This window comes from Bombyx mori, chromosome 1 (assembly GCF_030269925.1).
Source record: "Bombyx mori chromosome 1, ASM3026992v2".
NCBI lineage: Eukaryota > Metazoa > Arthropoda > Insecta > Lepidoptera > Bombycidae > Bombyx > Bombyx mori.
The window spans coordinates 10,817,081-10,838,241 of NC_085107.1; the positions used below are offsets into that span (position 1 = coordinate 10,817,081).

General features: G+C 34.3%; 2 protein-coding genes across 3 annotated transcripts in view; one reads left to right on the plus strand and one right to left on the minus strand.

The window, feature by feature from the left end:
• Positions 1 to 21,161, plus strand: part of LOC101744185 (frequenin-2) — a 214,340-nt gene that overhangs the window by 153,957 nt on the left and 39,222 nt on the right. The window lies entirely within an intron of this gene.
• Positions 9,455 to 10,512, minus strand: LOC101744037 (uncharacterized). The gene is made up of 2 exons (XM_004929841.5): positions 10,410 to 10,512; positions 9,455 to 10,091 (listed from the first exon to the last, which is right to left on the minus strand). Exons 1-2 carry the CDS (start codon positions 10,416 to 10,418, stop codon positions 9,462 to 9,464), a joined length of 639 nt encoding a protein of 212 aa, XP_004929898.2. The 5' UTR covers positions 10,419 to 10,512; the 3' UTR covers positions 9,455 to 9,461.

Here is a 21,161-nt window from a genome sequence, read left to right on the forward strand (position 1 = left end):
TTCACTGATGTTACCGCGCCCAAAATAATCGCTAATTACAATAGGTACATGGGTGGTGTGGACATCCTTGATCAATCAATGGAGTACTACCGCACCTTTATGAAGACGAGAAAATGGACGTTAAAGGTCATACTCCATTTCTTTGATCTGGCTCTTTGTAATGCATGGCGCTTGTATAAATTGGAATGTGCAGCAGCTGCGATCCCAAATAGCAAAGTTATGGACTTGTTAGAGTTTCGGATGCAAGTAGCAGATGGGCTTACCAACACGCCTAATCGCCGAAGGAGGATTAGCGAGAGTGATGAAAATGCTGTCGAAAATGTAGTGCAAAATAATAATACAAGGTTTAAGAGAACAAATCAGCCCTCTCAAGCCAAAAAGTACGACGGCTACGACCACCTTCCATGTTTTGAAAGCATTGATAATCCTCGCGCATGCAGAATGGAAAATTGTAAAAGCAGGTCAAAGATTCGGTGTGTAAAGTGTGATGTGTATCTCTGCCTCAAAAGAGGACAAAACTGCTTTGCAGCATATCATACAAAATAAAACCTAGCTATATTATTTGTAAGACTGATTGAAACAATTAAAAAGACTGATTGTTATAATAATGTTAGAAGAAATAAATATTGATTTTGATAAAATTTGGCTCTTATTTCCATTAACGAACACCATAATATTCAAAAACCCAATAACATCACTATCGTGCTCTAGTTCATTTAAAGCCTAAACATCACTATCGTGCAGAGGTAGTACCTGACTCTGGAGGCATTTTGGATTTTTTATTTTATTTTTTAATGAAGGCATTAAAGCTTCCCTTCCCTTGTATTAGAAAATAAAATGAAATTTTAGCAAAAAAAATTTTAGACCTGAAAGGGATACGTGTACTTAATGGATAGGCTAATATTTATATGAGTGTTGAACTCCCTACACCAGTTGCGGGGGCGTTAATGATGAGAATCTTAGTGGGGGTGAGAAATAATAATGTTAATTTGAAATGCCCAGCGAAGCGGACGGGTACAGCTAGTTTTTTTTTTTATAAAAAGGAAACCTTCCCTCTTACAATATAATAAAAATAATGTTCAGTTAATCCATTAAAAGAAGACGACTTGTTGATTAATTCGGTTCAGTCGTTTGCAAGTTGTAGTATTTCGTTACGTCACAACTTTAAAGCTTCACTTACGGTTTGTAGCTTCGTTTGTTTACCAACGTTTTATCGGCTCGCGTTGCAATTGAGTGCACAAGGACACTTACCTTGTTGAAGTGAATCGATTTTCACACATTCGTCACATTAGAATATTCATGAATAATTTATTATGTAACTTCGATAACGAATACTCCTAAAGAATTATTATATTACTGGTGGTAGGACCTCTTGTGAGTCCGCGCGGGTAGGTACCACCACCCTGCCTATTTCTGCCGTGAAGCAGTAATGCGTTTTGGTCTGAAGGATAGGGCAGCCGTTGTAACTATACTGAGATCTTAGAACTTATATCTCAAGGTGGGTGGCGCATTTACGTTGAAGATGTCTATGGGCTCCAGTAACCACTTAACACCAGATGGGCTATGTGCTCGTCCAACCATCTAAGCAATAAAAAAAAAAGTAATATACCGTTGTTACAAAAAATCAATTTACGAGGAATAATAACTTGAGAAAATATATTTTTACTTCAAAGAAGAAAGAATAGATGTATTACTTATGAAATGTACATTAATTCAAATTAAATGATTATACACTCTTTTAGGAATAACCAATTTATGGTAATGATATTTAAATTAAAATGACACTGAATTATTACCTATTATGAATAAAAAAAATTTGAAACTGCTTACTTAAAATGGCAAGGATTTTTTGTAAAGCTGCGATTACGTATGAATCATTTATATAATTATTTGCAATTATTTTACTTTCATTTTATAAAACTGAGAAATTAAAGTAAGTAGAGACATAAGGTGTCATTCGAGTTTCAAAACTAGTGCAATGGAGTCAATGTCAACAGGTAAGCATTTTTTATTAAGGTAACACAACCAAATATAAAAATTTTACTTGCTAAATAATTTCATATGTTAGTATGCGTTTAAATATTGTCACAAATAAATCTGTTGTGAATGAAATTGAGAATTTTTTTATGATGCGTTCTATGCTATTCCTCATTAGTATTACGTTGCCTAGTTTGGCCTGTGTGATAAATAAAATACGACTAAGACGTGGAATTCAGTCTACTGAGGAGTCAAGACTACTCGACTAAACTAAGATAAAAAATTATTCCCAATATTTCTCCAATATTTTCCCAATATTCCCAATATATCAAAAGTATAACGATACACTAAAAACTTTAAAGCAACAGGCGCTTCCGTGATGTAAAGGAAAACACATCAGGCAAATTTGGCTCAGCCATACGACTATGCCAGGGCAACACTTGTTCAAGCAAGCAACTCCCACGATTAAGCAATAGCATCGTGTGATAAAAATGAAACCCGTATTTTTTACTGTGTTTTTTATTAAGTTAACGTTTTATTTATTTAATTATTTCCAACTGTTCGAATACTTTAAGGTTGTCGCAGTCACGGACGGCTACGGTGTTATTCGTCGACATTTCAATATTGTGCTAACCAACGCACACATTTAAATTTAATTAAAAAAAAAAGTTAATTGACATTCTTATTTGTTTGCACACATAAAGAACGAACAGGATACTGTATACATCTATCTGGATTTTCTTATCGTGAAGATGAAAAATCAATTAAAATAAAATACTTTACCATTACTGCGTCTGCCCATCTCTCTAAATATTGCATTCCCATAGGGATGGGACTGCTTTTATTTGCGCTCGTATAATATGCAATCGATCTAAGTTGTCTCGTTTATCGAATTAATCATTAACATTTGCGTGAACAACAAGATAGATCCCTGCACTACAGGTTTTCCACTGATGATAAGTTTAAATGCAGCATTACCATCGAGCACGGGAGTTTTTACATCTTATAAACAACGCTTAAGAGGAAGTTCAGTACGTAGTTCATCATTGTGGAAATCTTTCCGGATCATGTGTTAAGTACGTATTTCATATTTTAAAAAAACCTGGTACCTGCTTGCTGGATTTGAACACCGACATATTTCCTCGATATGATTACACCGGCTGTCTTATCTTTTATGCCACAACGACTTTTTGCGGATAATTCGATTTATTTTGTGCAGATTCATATTTGCGCAAACAGCGATTACTAATACAAAATCTAAAATATTTTGAATAAAACACCAGAAATTCAAAACTTGTCAAATTGATTGTACCTTCTTTAGTAGATTGATTTAATATTACACTAGATTAAGCTTGAACGTCTTTCTCTCATTCCTCCGTATCGAAAATACTTCTATCATGACAGTGGGAATTGTTTTCAAATTCAGTTACACAATGTAAAATCGATTCTCGCTTGTATCTTAATGTTCGTACTATTTTAATCTAGTTTTAAATTCAAATATCAAACAACTCGATGCAAAAACTTGGACGAGAAAAACCTTGTTTTATTGGGTTGTTAGCATTCCCAACACTACAGCCCCAACAAAAACGTAAACCATTGATTTACACACAAAAACTACTGAGAGGAATCTCTAGGCGGATCTCTGAAACACACGGATAAAAACGAAAGCTATGAGTAAGTTTTCTAAATGATTAAAAATAAATGTTCTTTTTACCTATATCAAATGAGAGAAATATTATATTCTACAATGTTGAACCTAACTATAAAAATGAACGAACTACTCATTTCTAGTGCTACAAATGGTAATCAGAAAAGGTAGCGGAAAAAAACGGTAAAGAATTTAACGAGGATAATTGTCAAAGGGCTCATTAAAGCCAATAAAGTTCTAAGCAAATGTTTTAAATGTTAGACTCAGATCCTTTTTACACTGTACTCCTTTCAGACAATCGCAAATGTTTTAAAAAAAATTCAAATCAACAAGGATCCGTTCGTTATTAATCTACAAGGAGAGTTTTTAAGCAGATAATTTCCCTTGTTGCTTATATGTATGTTTAATAAATAACAAAGTATGTATAGAAAAAAATTGGATTCGGAAAATCGGAACTTAAGACACCCAAAAATAATGTAAGACTTGATAGTTTGTTTATGTAATTTTGTACATATCGGTGGTCACAAATATTAAACATTGCTCATTTTCTTATTGGAGCGCTTGAATCAGTGCACCGAATGCTCGTCCACCCGTCTTAGCTGATAAAACTTTAATGATTACATAACACTGTTTAATAAACTGTATTTAGTTTATTTCGAAATGAGTTCCGTTATGCTATTACAGTTAATAATAATAAATGTAATCAAAGGTTAAGGTTCTCCTCGTTCAAGGGTTCAAACCCAACAAATCCGTCGCCCGGCGGCAGCAAAATGGAACGATTTAACTCAGACTTTGTTGACGAAAAACAGATTGTATTTTCTGGCGGGAGCTTCAAGATTTTATCTGCTCGCGAGACCACAAAACTAATACAACCTCATTGAGATTTGCTGAAACAGAACCACATCAAACGATTTTTGTTGACATTAAAAAAAAAAAATACCTTTGTTCGGAAAACCGTGTATAGCAAATAATACACTCAAAAATTATAAATATGAAATTGTCGTTTCTCTTGAAAGGTGCTAGCGTAATCACTTCATTTCAACCAGTCTTAGCCATGAAATGTTTACTAAATTTAGCCTTAATGTATACGTCCAGTATTATTATTTATTAAAGAAACAAATTCGGCCTAGTAATCTCTCTCTATGTAATAAGAATAAGAAGACAATTAGAAAATCTCCTTGCAATTCTAATATACGAGGAAACTAGGGGTCTTAATGCAATTATCGTTAGGCATTTTATGGTTGTTCTAATGTCTCGAGGGAGTGATCTGAGAAAAGATTTTATTACCGATCCAAGTCTACACAAGAGTCGTAAATACCTACATTGTACTCACGACGGTGACCCGATTCCATTCTTTGCGATAAAACACGTTAAAACAGTCCGTGCGATTTACTTAGCGCCTTCTAATTTTCAACTCTCCCAGAATACGTTGCGATCCGAATCTTTTCTTTCATTTCGAACTAGTATCGAAATAAACGGTGAGTTTAAATATTTTCTTTGTGTCGTGTTGAGAGACAGACTTCATTCTGACATATTATTAGTTGCGTTCAGTCTTCAAAATTTACAGTTTTTTATTTATTTATAGCTTAGATGGATTGATGAGTTCACGGCCCACCTGGTTTAAGTGGTTACAGAAGCCCATCTACAAAGTAAATGCGCCGTGCGGACTCACAAGAAGTCCTACCACCAGTAATTACGCAAATTATAATTTGGCGAATTTGATTTTTATTACACGATGTTATTCCTTCATCGTGGAAGTCAATTGTGATTTTTTTTTATTGCTTAGATGAGTGGACGAGCTCACAGCCCACCTGGTATTAAGTGGTTACTAGAGCCCATGGACATCCACAACGTAATTGTGCCACCCACCTTGAGATATAAGTTCTGAGGTCTCAAGTATAGTTACAACGGCTGCCCCACCCTTCAAACCGAAACGCATTACTGCTTCACGGCAGAAATAGGCAGGGTGGTGGTACCCACCCGCGTGGACTCACAAGAGGTTCTACCACCAGTAATTACGCAAATTATAATTTAGCGGGCTTCATTTTTATTACACGATGTTATTCCTTCACCGTGAAAGTCAATCGTGAACGTTTGAGTACGTATTTCATTAGAAAAATTGGTACCCGCCTGAGATTTTAACACCGGCGCATCGCCCAACACGAATGCACAGGACGTCTTATCCGTTAGGTCACGACGACTTCATAACCTAAGTACGTATTTCATTATAAAAATTAGTACCCGTCTGCGGGAACACCGTTGCATCGTTAGATACGAATGCACCGGACGCCTTATCCTTTAAGCCACGACGACTTCGAAATTGTGCATTATGCATCTAAGATCAAATTCTTCCCCGTGTAAAATAATCTATATTCTGAGGCAGCGAAGAGACCACATATTTCAAACTATTTCTACGCTTCTCCATAAATCAAGTTATTTGAGAAAAATCGTTATAGTATATTTTTACTTAAAAATTCTACTAGCAGTATGAACTATGAAGATGGATTTTTTTATTACCATTTTAGCAAGACTTGCCAATCAATGGCAGACCTGATGGTGAGTGGTTACCGTCACCAATATCAGGTAGGGTACTGTCTCATGTTTTTTTTTATATTTCATTGTTCTATCTATTCTACCTACCTATCTAGCCCATCGACGTAGTACATGTATGTTGTATAATAAATATATGTAACATTAGAATGCTATTTGTAATTGGTATGCATTAATTGGCAATAAAAAGTATGTTTTTATTAGAGGTGGTTTTCTATAACAGAATATGTACAATGCTAGTTTACTAAAATCCGAGATTTTGTGTAATAATATAACAATAGCTTTCCTTAACCGAGTTTCAAAGTGCTTATATTGAAACCATTCATAAAATTCTGATAAGGGAGATATCGTAGTCATATCCAAAACACTTGATAAATACAAGTGATTCACGACTCTACATAAAGTTGTAACAAAAAATAAAAGTTTCAATAACACGTTGTACTCTGAAAAATACAAATATGCCAATACTCAAAATAAGTAAGCGTCCTAAAAAAACTTGGATGAACTCTGTGAAAGACGATATACGAGAAAAGAGTGTGACAATTGGACAAAGATAAGAAAAAGAAGAAGATGACAATATTGAAAATAAAATAAAAACTTTTCTTTTAATTTCAATGCCATCAGAGATCCATTGAGAATTTCGTAGAATCAAGATGTCAAATCAACGTAACTTCAACAGGATCTCGAATTTGAAACTTTATTAATTAACCAGCGTTTTGTTTAATTACAGTACTTGTTTAATTTAGCGAGAGCCATTAGTTACTTATGAAACAGTTTGAATATGTTTTTTTATGAGATTTGATTTCACAAGCTTTAAGGTTCCTGCCCTGATAATTATATTTCTACAAATGACAAACATTGACCGAAACTCACACAATAACTGTGTTTAAATGAATGTGTACTTAATTTATTAATTTTGTAATCATTATTTTTTCTAAAGATCTGCTGTTAATATTTAGATCGCTATTGTTAAATATTTTTTTATTTGTCTATTAACTGTAGAAGATATAAAACGTGAACAGAAAGTATATCATTTTGGGTGTTTAAAAATACTTGACCACGCCAACCGTCCAAATCTCTTAAGAAGTTTACCGAATACACACAAGAGACCCTCATAACTAACTTAAAATGCTACCAAGTGAAACTGGCAGTTTTGAAACTACGTGACGCAAACTACATTGTGTAATTCGATGCCAAGTGCAGTCGAAAAGGCAAATGTGCATATTTTCCTTTTCATTTCTACAAGACGTCAGAGAGGTTCAGCAACGAAGTTTGAAAGAATTTAAAACGCATGTCTTTGAAAATCAAAATTTTTTTTTTTACATTAAAATCTAAAATTAAAGTTAAGTAGATTTCACAGGTAATAGAGACATGTGATGTGTTTTTTTTATTTTTTTTTTTATTGCTTAGGTGGTTGGACTAGCTCACAGCCCACCTAAGGAGTAAAGTGGTTACTGGAGCCCATAGACATCTACAACGTAAATGCGCCACCCATCTTGAGATATAAGTTCTAAGATCTCAGTATAGTTACAACGGCTGCCCCACCCTTCAAACCGAAACGCATTACTGCTTCACGGCAGAAATAGGCAGGGCGGTGGTACCTACCCGCGCGGACACACAAGAGGTCCTACCACCAGTTGAAAATGTTGTGTGATTGAAATTGAATGTGTGTACATATTTTGACAGAACTTTTAACTCCACATACCTACTCGTACAGTAGCAGATGTGAATTATTTAAAACTCATCAATTGTTACGAAACAGCGTCAAATACGTCACATTAAAACAAATCAACCAGTCTACATAATAATACTTTATGTCATAATCAATATTTCAAAATTAAATCTGAACTAAGTTTTGCCAAGTTCTGAGATTTCCTTATTACATATTTCAAAAAGATCACCAATGCCATTCATTCCCTATCAGATACTTTTTCGTATTTTTGCAACATAACGCGTTTTTTTTTTGTACAACTGAGAAATGATCTCGATCCGCGTGGAACAAGTTGTTTGATTGACGTGTGGAAGACACGAGAGATAATCGCGTTACTCTTCACGCCTTGATACATTGTTGATACCCCTTGTTGTGACGGTGAAAAAGAAATTATTATATTTCAACAGTATTTTATGAACGAAAATGTTGCAAAGGTTTAGTATTCACTGCGTTGTGTTCTTTCGTGGAGCGCATATTAACATCCGTCGTATGAATTGTTCGTTGCAATTTAATACGAAGAAAAAGAGAAATTTCATTTTCGTACCGAAAAATTTACTGTCGTTTTTAAATTAAAATTTAAACTGTATATACAATACATAGCGATAATCATAGTCATTTACATCATGCCGTAAAAAATCCGTAAAAGTTCAACCTAATCTCAACGTGACCCACGGTAGATTACATGCTTACTTTTCTTTATTTTTAAGAACAACAATTTTTTACTGGTGGTAGGTACCATCACCCCGCTTATTCCTGCCGTAAAGAAATAATGGGAATCGGTTTGAAGATTAGGCCGTTGTATTATAAAACTAAGATCATGTCTCTTGCCTTGCCTAACTCTCATGCCTCTAGTTGGCTAGGGGGCGGCATTTTTGTTATTGGTGTCCTGACTGGGGTGATTGGGCTCCGGTAACCACTTAACATACCAATGGGCCGTAGGATCGTCCAAACAAATAAACAAACGAAAAATAAAAAAAAAACTATTATTGCTGAGGAACATGCCATACTACACAAAATGTTCCTCCAAATAAAACAACGACATTATCTTTATCAAAACCTTACATAGTCCTGAAGGAATCCGATACAAATTCAAGTACCAATCTCATCTCTCCGCGGACTCTGTTTGAACCAGAGCTTCCTGTTTTTGTTTTCCTTATTCTACAATGTTTCAGTTAAATTGTCGAAGGTTTCGCACTAAAACGAAGAAGTGCAAAGTGTAAATAATTTGTAAACTGTGACCTGGGAAAAGCATTAAACAACAACTTCACAGCGACCGAAGAATTTTACAATTTAAGTTGGCGCATTACACTGCTGTTACAACGAAAGTTTCGAAACATTTACAGCTATTTGTTAGTCTCAAACAAAGAGAAGCTTTATCGGTCGCGATCATTGTGGTACGATGTTAATTTCGATTGAATTATTATCGGTTTTAAATGTAATGTTTGGAATTTTCTATGTATTGTTAGCTTTGTTTGTTCCTCTAACATTTAGAAAGTATGATAATTTCATCAGCCCCTTCTTTGATCTGAAACGGTTTTAACTAATAAAAGCAATCTAGAGCATCTTAGTTATGTTTTAAAATACACTAAGTTTATTACGAAATCTGACAAATCTGGAAATTTCACGACTCTTTATGCCCGTCACTGTACGATTGCTATCGATAATTAGAATCGGTTCAACTTTTTCATTTTCATCGATATTCAATTTCCCGTCAACTGTATTAACAAAATATATTTTGGGTATTGCCAGAGCACTAATATTTTCAGCACTATCATCAGGAAAAACAATGTAGATCACCGAAGGCTTATTGTAGCTCATTTTCATGGCAGGTGGAGAGGTTGCCACTAAAATTTTGTAATCTTCAAATGGTTGCCTTACGATAGGTAAATTAATATAATGAATTTTATCCTCGTCTGTGTATGTTTCGTTTTCGTTGCAAACCTTGCAAGATGTAATTTTTGCTATTTGGTTCGTACATCCTTTCCCAAGCTCGGGAGGTTGGGACAAAAATGCCTGAAGAATTTCTCGGCGAAATGTCGCTTCTGGTGTATAATCTTGTGGTATTTTAGCGAACAATGCTCCAAATGTTTTCGGTTGGATGTCTTCTTTTGCAGAAATAGGCTTGAACTTCACACTCAACCCATTATTGATAGGAAGTGTTTGTACATACGTTTCCAGTGAAGAAACCACAAATAAAAATATGACCTGGAAAATTATAAAAGCTATATTTTTCCCATTTTAGTAAATAATTTTAAATTAATTTCGCTAGCAATTAGTGTATGCGGTAGATATCAAGCATCTATTAATTTGTTTCATATATTGCTTGAAAGATACAATGGGTCGTCTCCAAAATTGTTTAGCGTTTGCACCACAGCTATTCACGGGCCATTAATAAAGTTAGAAACACATATAAGAATACAACTCAAAATCATTTACTTGAATTGAATTGAAATGACCAAATTGAATTTTAACCTTAATCCAATCGGATTTGAAACCAAACAAAATAAAAGTCAGACCACTCACCAATTCCATTAGAAAATATCAGAGGAGTTCAACACGAGGGTTAGGCGACCTGAGTCGAATGATAATCAATGACGGTCGATAGTCAATTAGGTTCAGTCACGATACGATAAAGGTAGATGTTTGCTTTTAGTCACAAAACACTGAGGATGTTTCAGTTCGATTCAAAGAACTATTGAATAAACAATCAGTTGACACAATCAGTGTTTGAATATAACCGTTCAATTACGACAACGACCCTCTAAATACTCAACCAGATTCAGAAGAGGACAGATCTCATAAAATTCGTTTAAATAAAAATCCTCGACTTTTCTATGTTTGCAAATAAACTGTGTAAATCAAAATATTTGTTGAATAATTCCACGCAAATACGTAGCTTAGAAGAAAACACAAAGAAATATTTTTGAAAATAATATTGAATTGATTCAATATAGCAATTTTCTTAGCGTTTGTGGCCTAGAATAACAACTTAATATGTATGATCTCTTCAGTGTCGTAATTCACCCGAGAATAGACAGTAAGGTTTTTTTTAGTATGCAGTATATCTGATATCAGTCTGGTATATGATATTTGATAGTCTGATCGCCAACTAGAATTTACTGTTCGACGGGCATATTACATGGGTACGTAACATTCTGGTAACAGTACCTATGACTGAACCTATATCTGAATCAGCTAAAACGCACATTTATCGTATTAGTGCAACGCAAAAGAGTTGCTGCCCAATGTTTTTGCTTATACATATATTACGGGTTCATGAAATCTGAACTTAACAAACTGACGATTTTTGTGCTCAACTTAGCCCTTAGTGAATATTGCTTGCCGCTTATGTTAGGATTTTTTTTTGTTTTTTGTTTCTGTTATTTAATTTGTTTTATTTAATTACTGGTTGCAATCAAACCTGTAATGTTTTTTTTTTATTGCTTAGGTGGATGGACGAGCTCACGGCCCACCTGATGTCAAATAGTTTCCAAATTCCATAGACATCTACAACGTAAATGCGGCCACCTACCTTGAGATATAAGTTCTAAGGTCACAGTATAGTTGTTGTAACTACTGTCCCACCCTTCAAACCGAAACGCGTTACTGCTTCACGGCAGAAATAGGCAAGGTGGTGGTACGTACCCGTGTGGACTCACAAGAGGTGCTGCCACCAGTAATATGACACATTAATCGCTTTTCAGCATTAAAAACGGTTGTCTTCAAAAAAGTATCAAATTTTTAAAACTTTTTCAAGTTTAGAATTTATGTCAAAACTTAAATTATCTACTATAATACACATTAGGTCACGTAAATTCGCAGAAATTTGTTATTAAGTTTAACCACGAAAAATGAACGATCCTTCTTCATTTTTTTCTGCTCTTCTTTTTGTAAACATAAATACATATTATATGTTTTATAATCTATTTGCATAACACAAAGGGCCTCGGTGGAACCTCGATAAATCGTTTTCCAATAATTATCCACAAGGGAGTCGTGAGTATGCAGATTGCAAGAGATGGTAAATTTACGAAATGCTAACACTAGTGAAAAAATTGCATGAGACTCATATGTGGTTTTCAATTATATTAGACTTTAATAATTAAAGACAGATTAATGAAATATAATATAAAGATTAATAAAAAAAGACTTTAAAAATTGAATTAAAGTTTAATTGAATTAAAGGTCTCGTTAAATAAACCGTAGGAGTGCAATAGTAAGTCGATCACTAACATTATAGTTTCTGTGTAAGCAGCCACACTACGAGCTAACCATTGACTTATTATTTTACAGCTAATTATACCAAAACAAAACATCTGCAACTACTTTAATTAGCACCCCGATAATTAAATGAGGGCAATGAATAAATTCTCAGTCTAATGAAATGTACAGCGTAATGAGATTCTTTGAAAGCTTAAAAGATGTTTTACTGGACTTTTTTAGACTGAATACCTTACAAATTAGACACTATTTTAGAATATTTAGTTCAAACTTTTTATACATACACATCCGCAAATAGTTGTGTAAATTAACCTTCTTGAAATGAATAATACATTAAATCTTCGATTTTTTTCTCGTTTCTTTGATTTGTAAAATTTGACAGACTTATTTACAGCTGACTAAATATTAAACAGTTACCTACTCGTACCGGGTCGTAGCACTCGTAGCTACTATGGATCTCAGCGCCTACCTATACATACGAATTTAGATACATACGAGTTTATATATACATACTTATTTCTATAAATGAATATATCCAACAAAAACTTAAATTGCTAATTAATAATGGAATCTTTAATTTTCGTAGTACTTTCGTTATCTAAGCAATAAAATAAAATAAACATGATATAGTTTGAATAGCTTGAAACTCGTTCAATCAATGCATTCCATAATAAAATAATATCTATATATTTTAATCTATCTATCTATATATTTAAAAATGAATTGCTGTTCGTTAGTCTCGCTAAAACTCGAGAACGACTCGACCGATTTGGCTAATTTTGGTCTTGAATTATTTGTGGAAGTCCAGACAAGGTTTAAAAGGTAGATAAATATGAAAATGCTCAGAAATAAAAAAATTACAATTTTGTTTTCCCTTTGATGTGTCCCCCGTCGGACGGATTCCTTTTGTTTGTTTTAAGTTTATTTTATACAAAAGCTTAGATCTTTTCTTTATAGATTAAGGCACTACGCAGTCTGCCAGGTCAGCTAGTATATTAATAATATAACCTTTTTTTTAATTTGCTAACTGGCATTAATCTAGCTAAAGGTTGTGGCTTGCGGTGTAGGCATTCCTCGTTTTTTTCAGAACACTGTGGTGACTGGCCTAACATGAAATGCGGACATTTTCTTTTAAAAACTATCACGTCTTCTGATTATTGCGCTGACCTTCATTATATATCGCAAATAGGTAAATATTAAAAATTTCCAACAGAGACACTCCACAGGGGAATCGACGTGATGTTTTCGATTTCGGAACGAATAATAATCATAATTTCCCAGGGGGTCTAGACCAGACGTTTGACAGCTGCCTCTAAAGTTGTTGAATGAAACTCAAATTTGCACCCAACTTTTTATATAATAACAGTGAAAGTCCACTGAGGCTTTGTATTTTTTTTTCTTCTATAAATCGGCAAACGAATTCACGGCGCATCTGGTATTAAATGGATACCGGTGCCCCTAGATGTCACAATGTGAACACCGAAAAGCACGAACTCGCAGCAGAGATAAGAAGAATAGTAACTATATATATGTACGAGTATATAAGAACAATAATATACATATATAGTAAAATAATAGCTAATAGGTTGGGGAAAAGTTTCTTCGCAATTGATGCCATTTTTGAAAAAGTGGAGCAAGATCGGCATACCAGTAGTTACGACGTAGCTGAAGAACCGGGAATTGACCACAAAACAGTTTTGGCGCATTTGAAAAAAACTGGGTACACAAAAAAGCTCGATATTTGGGTACCTCACGAGCTCACTGAAAGAAACCTAATGAACCATGTACTCATTTGTGATTCTTTATTATGGCGTAATGAAACCGAAACATTTTTGAAGAAGTTAATAACTGGTGATGAAAAGTGGATCACGTACGACAAGAACGTGCGAAAAAGATCGTGGTCAAAGGCCAGTCAGGCTTGACAGACTGTGGCGAAACCCGGGTTAACTCACAACAAGGTGATGCTGTGGGTGTGGTGGGATTGGAAGAACATTATTCATTATGAGCTGTTTCCACCCGGCAGGACCATCGGTTCTGAACTCTACTGCGAACAACTGATGAGATTAAGGCAAGAAGTTGAGAGAAAGCGGCCGGAATTAATCAACAGAAGGGGTGTGGTTTTTCATCATGATAACACTAGACCTCACACATCTTTAGCAACTCAACAAAAATTAAGAGAGCTTGGCTGGAAGGTGTTAATACATCCACCGTATAGTCCTGTTCTTGCACCTTCAGATTTCGACCTGTTTCGGTCTCTTCAGAATTCTTTAGGCAGTGTCAGGTTAACATCACAAATGGACTGCCAAAACCAATTGTCGCGGTATTTTGATCAGAAGCCCCAAAATTTCTATAGCAATGGGATCATGTCCCTACCTACAAGATGGCAAAAAGCTATTGAACAAAATGGTACTTTAGTTAAATGTAAATAAAGTATATTAAAAAATGTTGTGCATTTTCTTAAAAAATCCGAAGAAACTTTTTCCCCAACCTATTAGTATAGCCAAAGAGATTTTATTACAAGTTCATAATATGATGCAAAAAGACTTTTTCCCCAACTTAACATTCATTTTTACAAGAATAGTCCCAACACAGATTGATCCAAAATTTACTAATTTTTAATAATAAATAAAAAAAGATTGTGAACCATTCCCAGTAGACGGCTACGATGTTTTGAACGTAGATAATTCTGAAGTTTTAGAAGATCTCTTGTTAGTTTCGCAAAGGTTCAAGACGTTCTCTCAGATTGGTGTAAATGAATGAATCTTAGGATTAAAACTTAAGAGCAGACGATGAAACTGCTTCATATTTTTTACTTAAAAATTTGTAACTAAAATTCTACATCACTTGAACGTTACGGGGATTGTTTTGAAATGAGTCATGTAATATTCAGGTTGAGACGCAAACTTTTGCTATTACAGCAGCTTACACGTCCAACCGAAGTGTTTCGACGGACACTTTGCGATGCCGCCAAACGGGGCGTTCGACATTTTGTTTTAATACTCAATGTGGTTTAAAAAGTCGTCATTAAAATTTCTAACTCTGATCAAATAAATGGTAGAACATGGTAACTAGTATTCTTTCACTAATTTACGTTCTATTATATATGTATATCATGACATATTAATATTTAAACTTTAACGTTTTATCTATAAAATTTCTCTTTACTTTTATTATTAACACATGAAAAAACGGAAAAAATTGTTAGCACTAAAAATAGAGAAAGGAGCTTTATTTAAATAAATACTCTTACTTATTATTATATATGTATATCTTGCAATTATATTGACTGACGACCACGACCGCTCTAACAAGAGTGCTACGAGAAATAAAAAATAAGAATAATAACAAGAAAATATAATAACAATAATAACAACTCAAGTACATGACCAATAAATAATCATTAAAATACTTTCTTTTTTAATTTACATTAATTATCCAAATAAAAAATTGACCTTGATAAAATCAAAAGTCTGCTCATTTATTGCCTCTAAGACGGAACAAAGTTCGCCGGGTCGGCTAGTAAAAAATAAAAATATACATTTATTAATACTGAACTTCGTCAATAGCTCTACTAAATAAATGAAAGAAAAGGACAAACAGAGGTGAAAACGATACTTAACTATTATCTTTGCATATAGAAATGTCTCTGTATGTACCTTATATTTGTTTTCCTAGCTTTAATAAATGTCCACCGCTGCTACAATTGTAATGTGTAATTTTATTTGATTTGATTGTGTAATAGCTAGTTTGTATATAGTTTAGTACAGGCTGACAACAATTTTCATGTTAACCATCCAATACACAAAGGTAGTCTCGCCAAGCTGGCAATGTTGAATTTTGGGAATACATGTTCCAGTAGGTAGTTGGTAAACACAAAAACAATGACAACCAAATCGCACACACTACACCAGTATGATTTTAAGAATCTTACTATGATTTATTGTTTGTTTATGTCTGTCTGTATTTATTTGTTTATCAATAAATCGACTTCCGTGAATTATGCCTATTTCGAGTGATGTTGAGAAGGATCTTACGAGCTCAATCCCAGTTCAGGAAGTCAACCAGCCGCCTTAGGTCGCTGACACCGCCGGAAGCGGCCTCGGCAACCCGAGACGTGAAACTAGCTACCGTGCATTGATGAGAACGTAATTTTTTATTATTAGCATTAGGATTCTTGCTTTTTCCGTGCAATATTTGCGTTTACGGGAAAAATGAATTACACTAATGAGTTCAGCTCTTCTTCGTACATATTGTTTTGTAATCTAAATTTTTTTATCGCTTCGAATATATATCGCACATACGGTGCGATACGGAACGTCACTTATGCAAATTATGTAATTTTTCAGGAAAAATGTTAAAAAATTCAACATCTTATTATATAATTCTTATATAGTTCTGCTAGGTTATAGAAATAAAGTGATAATATTTAAACTACAACTTTAAACTTAATCAGTAAAAGAAAACGATTTCTCTCGTCTCACTAATAACTATTAAAAAATGTATACTCAGTTCAGTGTTAACAAAAATTGCATAATGTGCGATAAATTTTAAGCATTTATAGTAAATTATTTTAAACAGTTAATTAACTTTAAAAAAAACAGTTTTGTTCGTAAATCGGCTCCGGACTTACGTACAATAAGTAGTCGGAGTCACCCAGTAGCTCCTTTTCGATTTTGTTTTTGTCCGGAATCAATGTACCAGCTGTTACACAATCTGTTTTTAGACTTTGACCTGAAGGCACGTTTTTTTATTACTTATATCGGTGGACGTCGTGATAAGTCGCTTCCGGAGCACATAGACATAAACAACTTAAATGCTGCTACCTTAAGACATGTTCTAAATCTCAAGTTTATATTGCAACGGCTCTCTAGCCCTTCAAACCGAAACGTATTACTGCTTCGCGGTAGTAATAAGCAGGGTGTCAAATCAAGGGTATAACCAGACAAACCGAGACGGACTTCTGCAGTCTTTTTTCAAGAACGAAATCTCATAATGTTCAAAAAACAACGCTGATGGGAATTGATTCCACATTCAAATGGTACGTGACAAAAATAATCTCTGTGAAATCATTTCATTGTACGCGGTTCTTCATACTATGGATGAACAGTGCTTCGCCGCCGGTGGTTCAAATAGTATTAAATAAAAAATAAGTAATAAGGAGATTAATATTAACGGTTTAGATTGTCGCTAAGCTTAAAAAGAAATAATTAAATATTTGCGTTGATTGAATTAGGTACAAAAAACTACACATAAAAAACATTAACAATCGCCGGTAGCATCGCCCTCGTACTCTCGTCTCTAGTTGCTTAAGTCACTCTGAAATATAAAAAAACAGACTATTTTCTTCTGACCCTACCGCATTTTCAATACTGACATAACGTTATTTAAATTTACCTTTATAACATGTGTGGTGTGTGCAATGCATTCATGAATTATTTACCGAATCCATTGTTATTATCGTGGACTGTTATGTGTATTCCATGATTGCCACTCTCTCAAGGCAAGGGCGCATATACTCCTCACCATTTAATAACTAATTTGCGTGCGAAACAAATTTTGAGCGTGCTTGCTCAAAAGAATTATTGTATACATTATTTAAAAAAAAAAGTCTGTTATGAATGTATAATACTTTAATTAATTATTTTCTAATTTTATTACCGAAAGCAATCACTCAATGTTGCATTGTGATTTAATGCCGAGCTATTAAATTTTCTTGGAAGATTCAATTAACTATGCAATTAATATCAAAGTGACAACGAAGAGACCGAGGAACAGGAAAACAGATAGATAGACAGATGAACAAAAAATCGAATTGATACAAACTTATCAAAAACAAACCACAGCTGTTGAATATACATTCTAAAACCTCCATTTTAATGAACTATATCTATTTCTTTTAAATATGCGGTGCAACGTTAAGGTCAATGCAGATCGAGCAATGCTTAAAACCCATTTGTTTTTACTATCGATAAAATCAGTATCAATAAAGTAATGGATACTTTATTAGCCATTAAAGTTGTTTTAAAATATATATATTTTTATTTCGTTATTGTAACATTACCTTGTATCAATCGCAGTCGTTCATAACCAGATAGTTAATTAGAGGCTGAGCATAAAGTTTCCATCCACATAACGGTCTCTTGTATGTTTATCTAAACTCAAACTGTTACTGTATTTCAAGTTACAGCAGAGATAAAACCAGATATTCGAAACCCAACAGATTCTATCCATATTAAATATAGCAAAGTATATTACCGAAACGATTATATTTTAATCTTAAATTCTACAAGTTATTCTACAAGATATTGCAAGTAAGGGTGCAAAGGTGATTGTTGTCCAATGAATTTATGTTTCAGAATTTTGCACAAACCATATTGTCCGTGAGTTAATTGCATTATTAATTTGACTATCGTAAATGCATTCACGTCATAAACTATCATGCTTCAACAATATCCTAAAGCCATAATGGCCACAAGTTATAATAAACAGGATACAAAATTTAATTTAAATTCATGGACACGTACGATAGTTTAACAGTCCTGTATTCGCCACGCAATAACACCCAATAGGCAAAGGCGTATTGTTATTTTCATTTTCTTTATGCTTAGTTACAAAATCTAATTGTAACTTGCTATTATTATACACATAAAAAAATTTCAATAATTCGGTTTAAAACGATGAAGAAAACGACGCGCAAGCTAATTAACTTACTATACTAACTATACTTGAGATTACTGGTGGTAGGACCTCTTGTGAGTCCACGCGGGTAGGTACTACCACCCTGACTATTTCTGCCGTGAAGCAGTAATGCGTTTCGGTTTGAAGTGTGGGGCAGCCGTTGTAACTATACTTAAAGCCTTAGAACTTATATCTCAAGGTGGGTGGCGCATTTACGTTGTAGATGTCTATGGAATCCAGTAACCACCTAAGATCAGGTGGGCTGTGAGCTCGTTCACCCTACTAAGCAATAAAAAAAAACATAAACACAGCCCAGAGAGTTTCTCGCCGAATCTTCTTAGTGGGTCGCGAATCAGATCCGGTGGTAGATTCAGCGGAGTACTACTCTTGCTATGTTTTAGGAATTTCTCTCAGGCTCAGTCTGTTGCGTTCGTCTACAAAACCGGTGACGCTGGAATAAGTAGCCCTCGATGCTACCAGCGGTTAGGTAGATGTAAAAAAAACGTTTAAATGTTAAAATATAAAAAGTAAAATGAATAATGAAACTTTTAGTATGAATGATAGGCGATGGGTATCAAACAGTGTAGAGCAATGAGTCATAAAAAAGTCAGCAAATGCGATATTACCGTTCAATACATAACGAGCTCCGAGTGATAAATTTGATATCGTTTTACAATTTATCTATTACAAATAAAGCGAACGGTCTGAAGGATAAATCAGTTTTGGAATCACAAGACGTTATCAGACTGGATTTGAAAATGTTCGGAACTTGCAGAGGGCAAATAAATTTCATGCCAATTGTAAGTAAATACACTTAATGAAATTTTTGACAGTGTTTGACATGTTTGGTATTCTGTACAATGGTATTGAGATGGTAAATTATTTGTCCTATAAATTATTATATTTTGTTGTTGTTTTTGTAGTCCTAGAGTACCCCGCTGGTATATAGAGCCCTTACAAGTTATCTCCACTTCACCATGTCTTGCGCTTGCTCCTTAATATCGCTTCAAGTCAGGCCGGCGGTTCTCAAATTTATTATCTATATATTAATACGTGAAGCAAAAACTTTGTATCCCTTTTTACGAAAATTGCGCGGACGGAGGAGTATGAAATTTTCCACACTTATAGAGAACATAGAGAATTGCCTAGATGTGTGGACGAGCTCAAGGCCCACCTGGTGTTAAGTGGTTACTGGAACCCATAGACATCTACAACGTAAATGCGCCACACACCTTGAGATATAAGTTCTAAGGTCTCAGTATAGTTGCAACGGCTGCCCCACCCTTCAAACCGAAAAGCATTACTGCTTCACGGCAGAAATAGGCAGGGCGGTGGTACCTACCCGTGCGGACTCACAAGAGGTCCTACCACCAGTAATTACGCAAATTATAATTTTGCGGGTTTAATTTTTATTTCCCGATGTTATTCATTCACCGTGGAAGTCAATCGTGAACAATTGTTAAGTACGTATTTCATTAGAAAAATTGGTACCCGCCTGCGGGATTCGAACACCGTTGCATCGCTATATACGAATGCACCGGACGTCTTCTCCTTTAGGCCACGATGACTTCAAAGAAGTGCACAATGCTAATATTTTTTAGAATAATGCATAAAAGATACATTAAATCAATAAAGAAAACATTACACACATTACTTACATACCATGTATTTAACGCACACACGCATGCATAATATTTATTGTCAAACTTTTGTTCTTGACGTCTGTTGTCAAATTGAGATTAAATATTGTTTGTCTTTGTTAATATTTTTTATAGTGTTGTCTTGGCGAAATTTGTGATTATAGAAGTATAAAATACAATCATAATAGTGTACAAACTTACAATTCCAATTAATTATAGTTGAATTTCGACTACTGTGGGACCTCTAGTATATAATTAATATATATACTCACATATACTCAAAATAGTATCTTTAAATAATCCTGACACTGTCAATTTCAATGAACGAGCTGAAGCATGTCGAGACGGTTGGCTTATCATCTGTCTACTCATCGCAAACAACTTACACGCCGGTCGAGAGGCTATTTGCACTTATGGAGCTTACTTAGAGTTGAACTCCGTCCGTTCGACTTTTAAATCCATCTCAGTTAAAGTTCAAGAGAGTTTTAAAATATATTTACTTAATTTTAAATTTCTAAAGTTAAAATGACTTTTAGTTTATTGTCGAGTTTGTACATAATATATTGAAAAATGATGGCTTAATACATTTTAAATACGCAAGCCTGTTTTTCCCCTACCTATTGGCTAGTAGCCTAAAGGGCTATTCCAGCTACGCGTAGACGGGTAGTTGAGCTCACGGGCTCAACCTGAAAGAGTTTACTAGCACTAGCTCTGGCAAGACCTCCAAGGCGCCGTC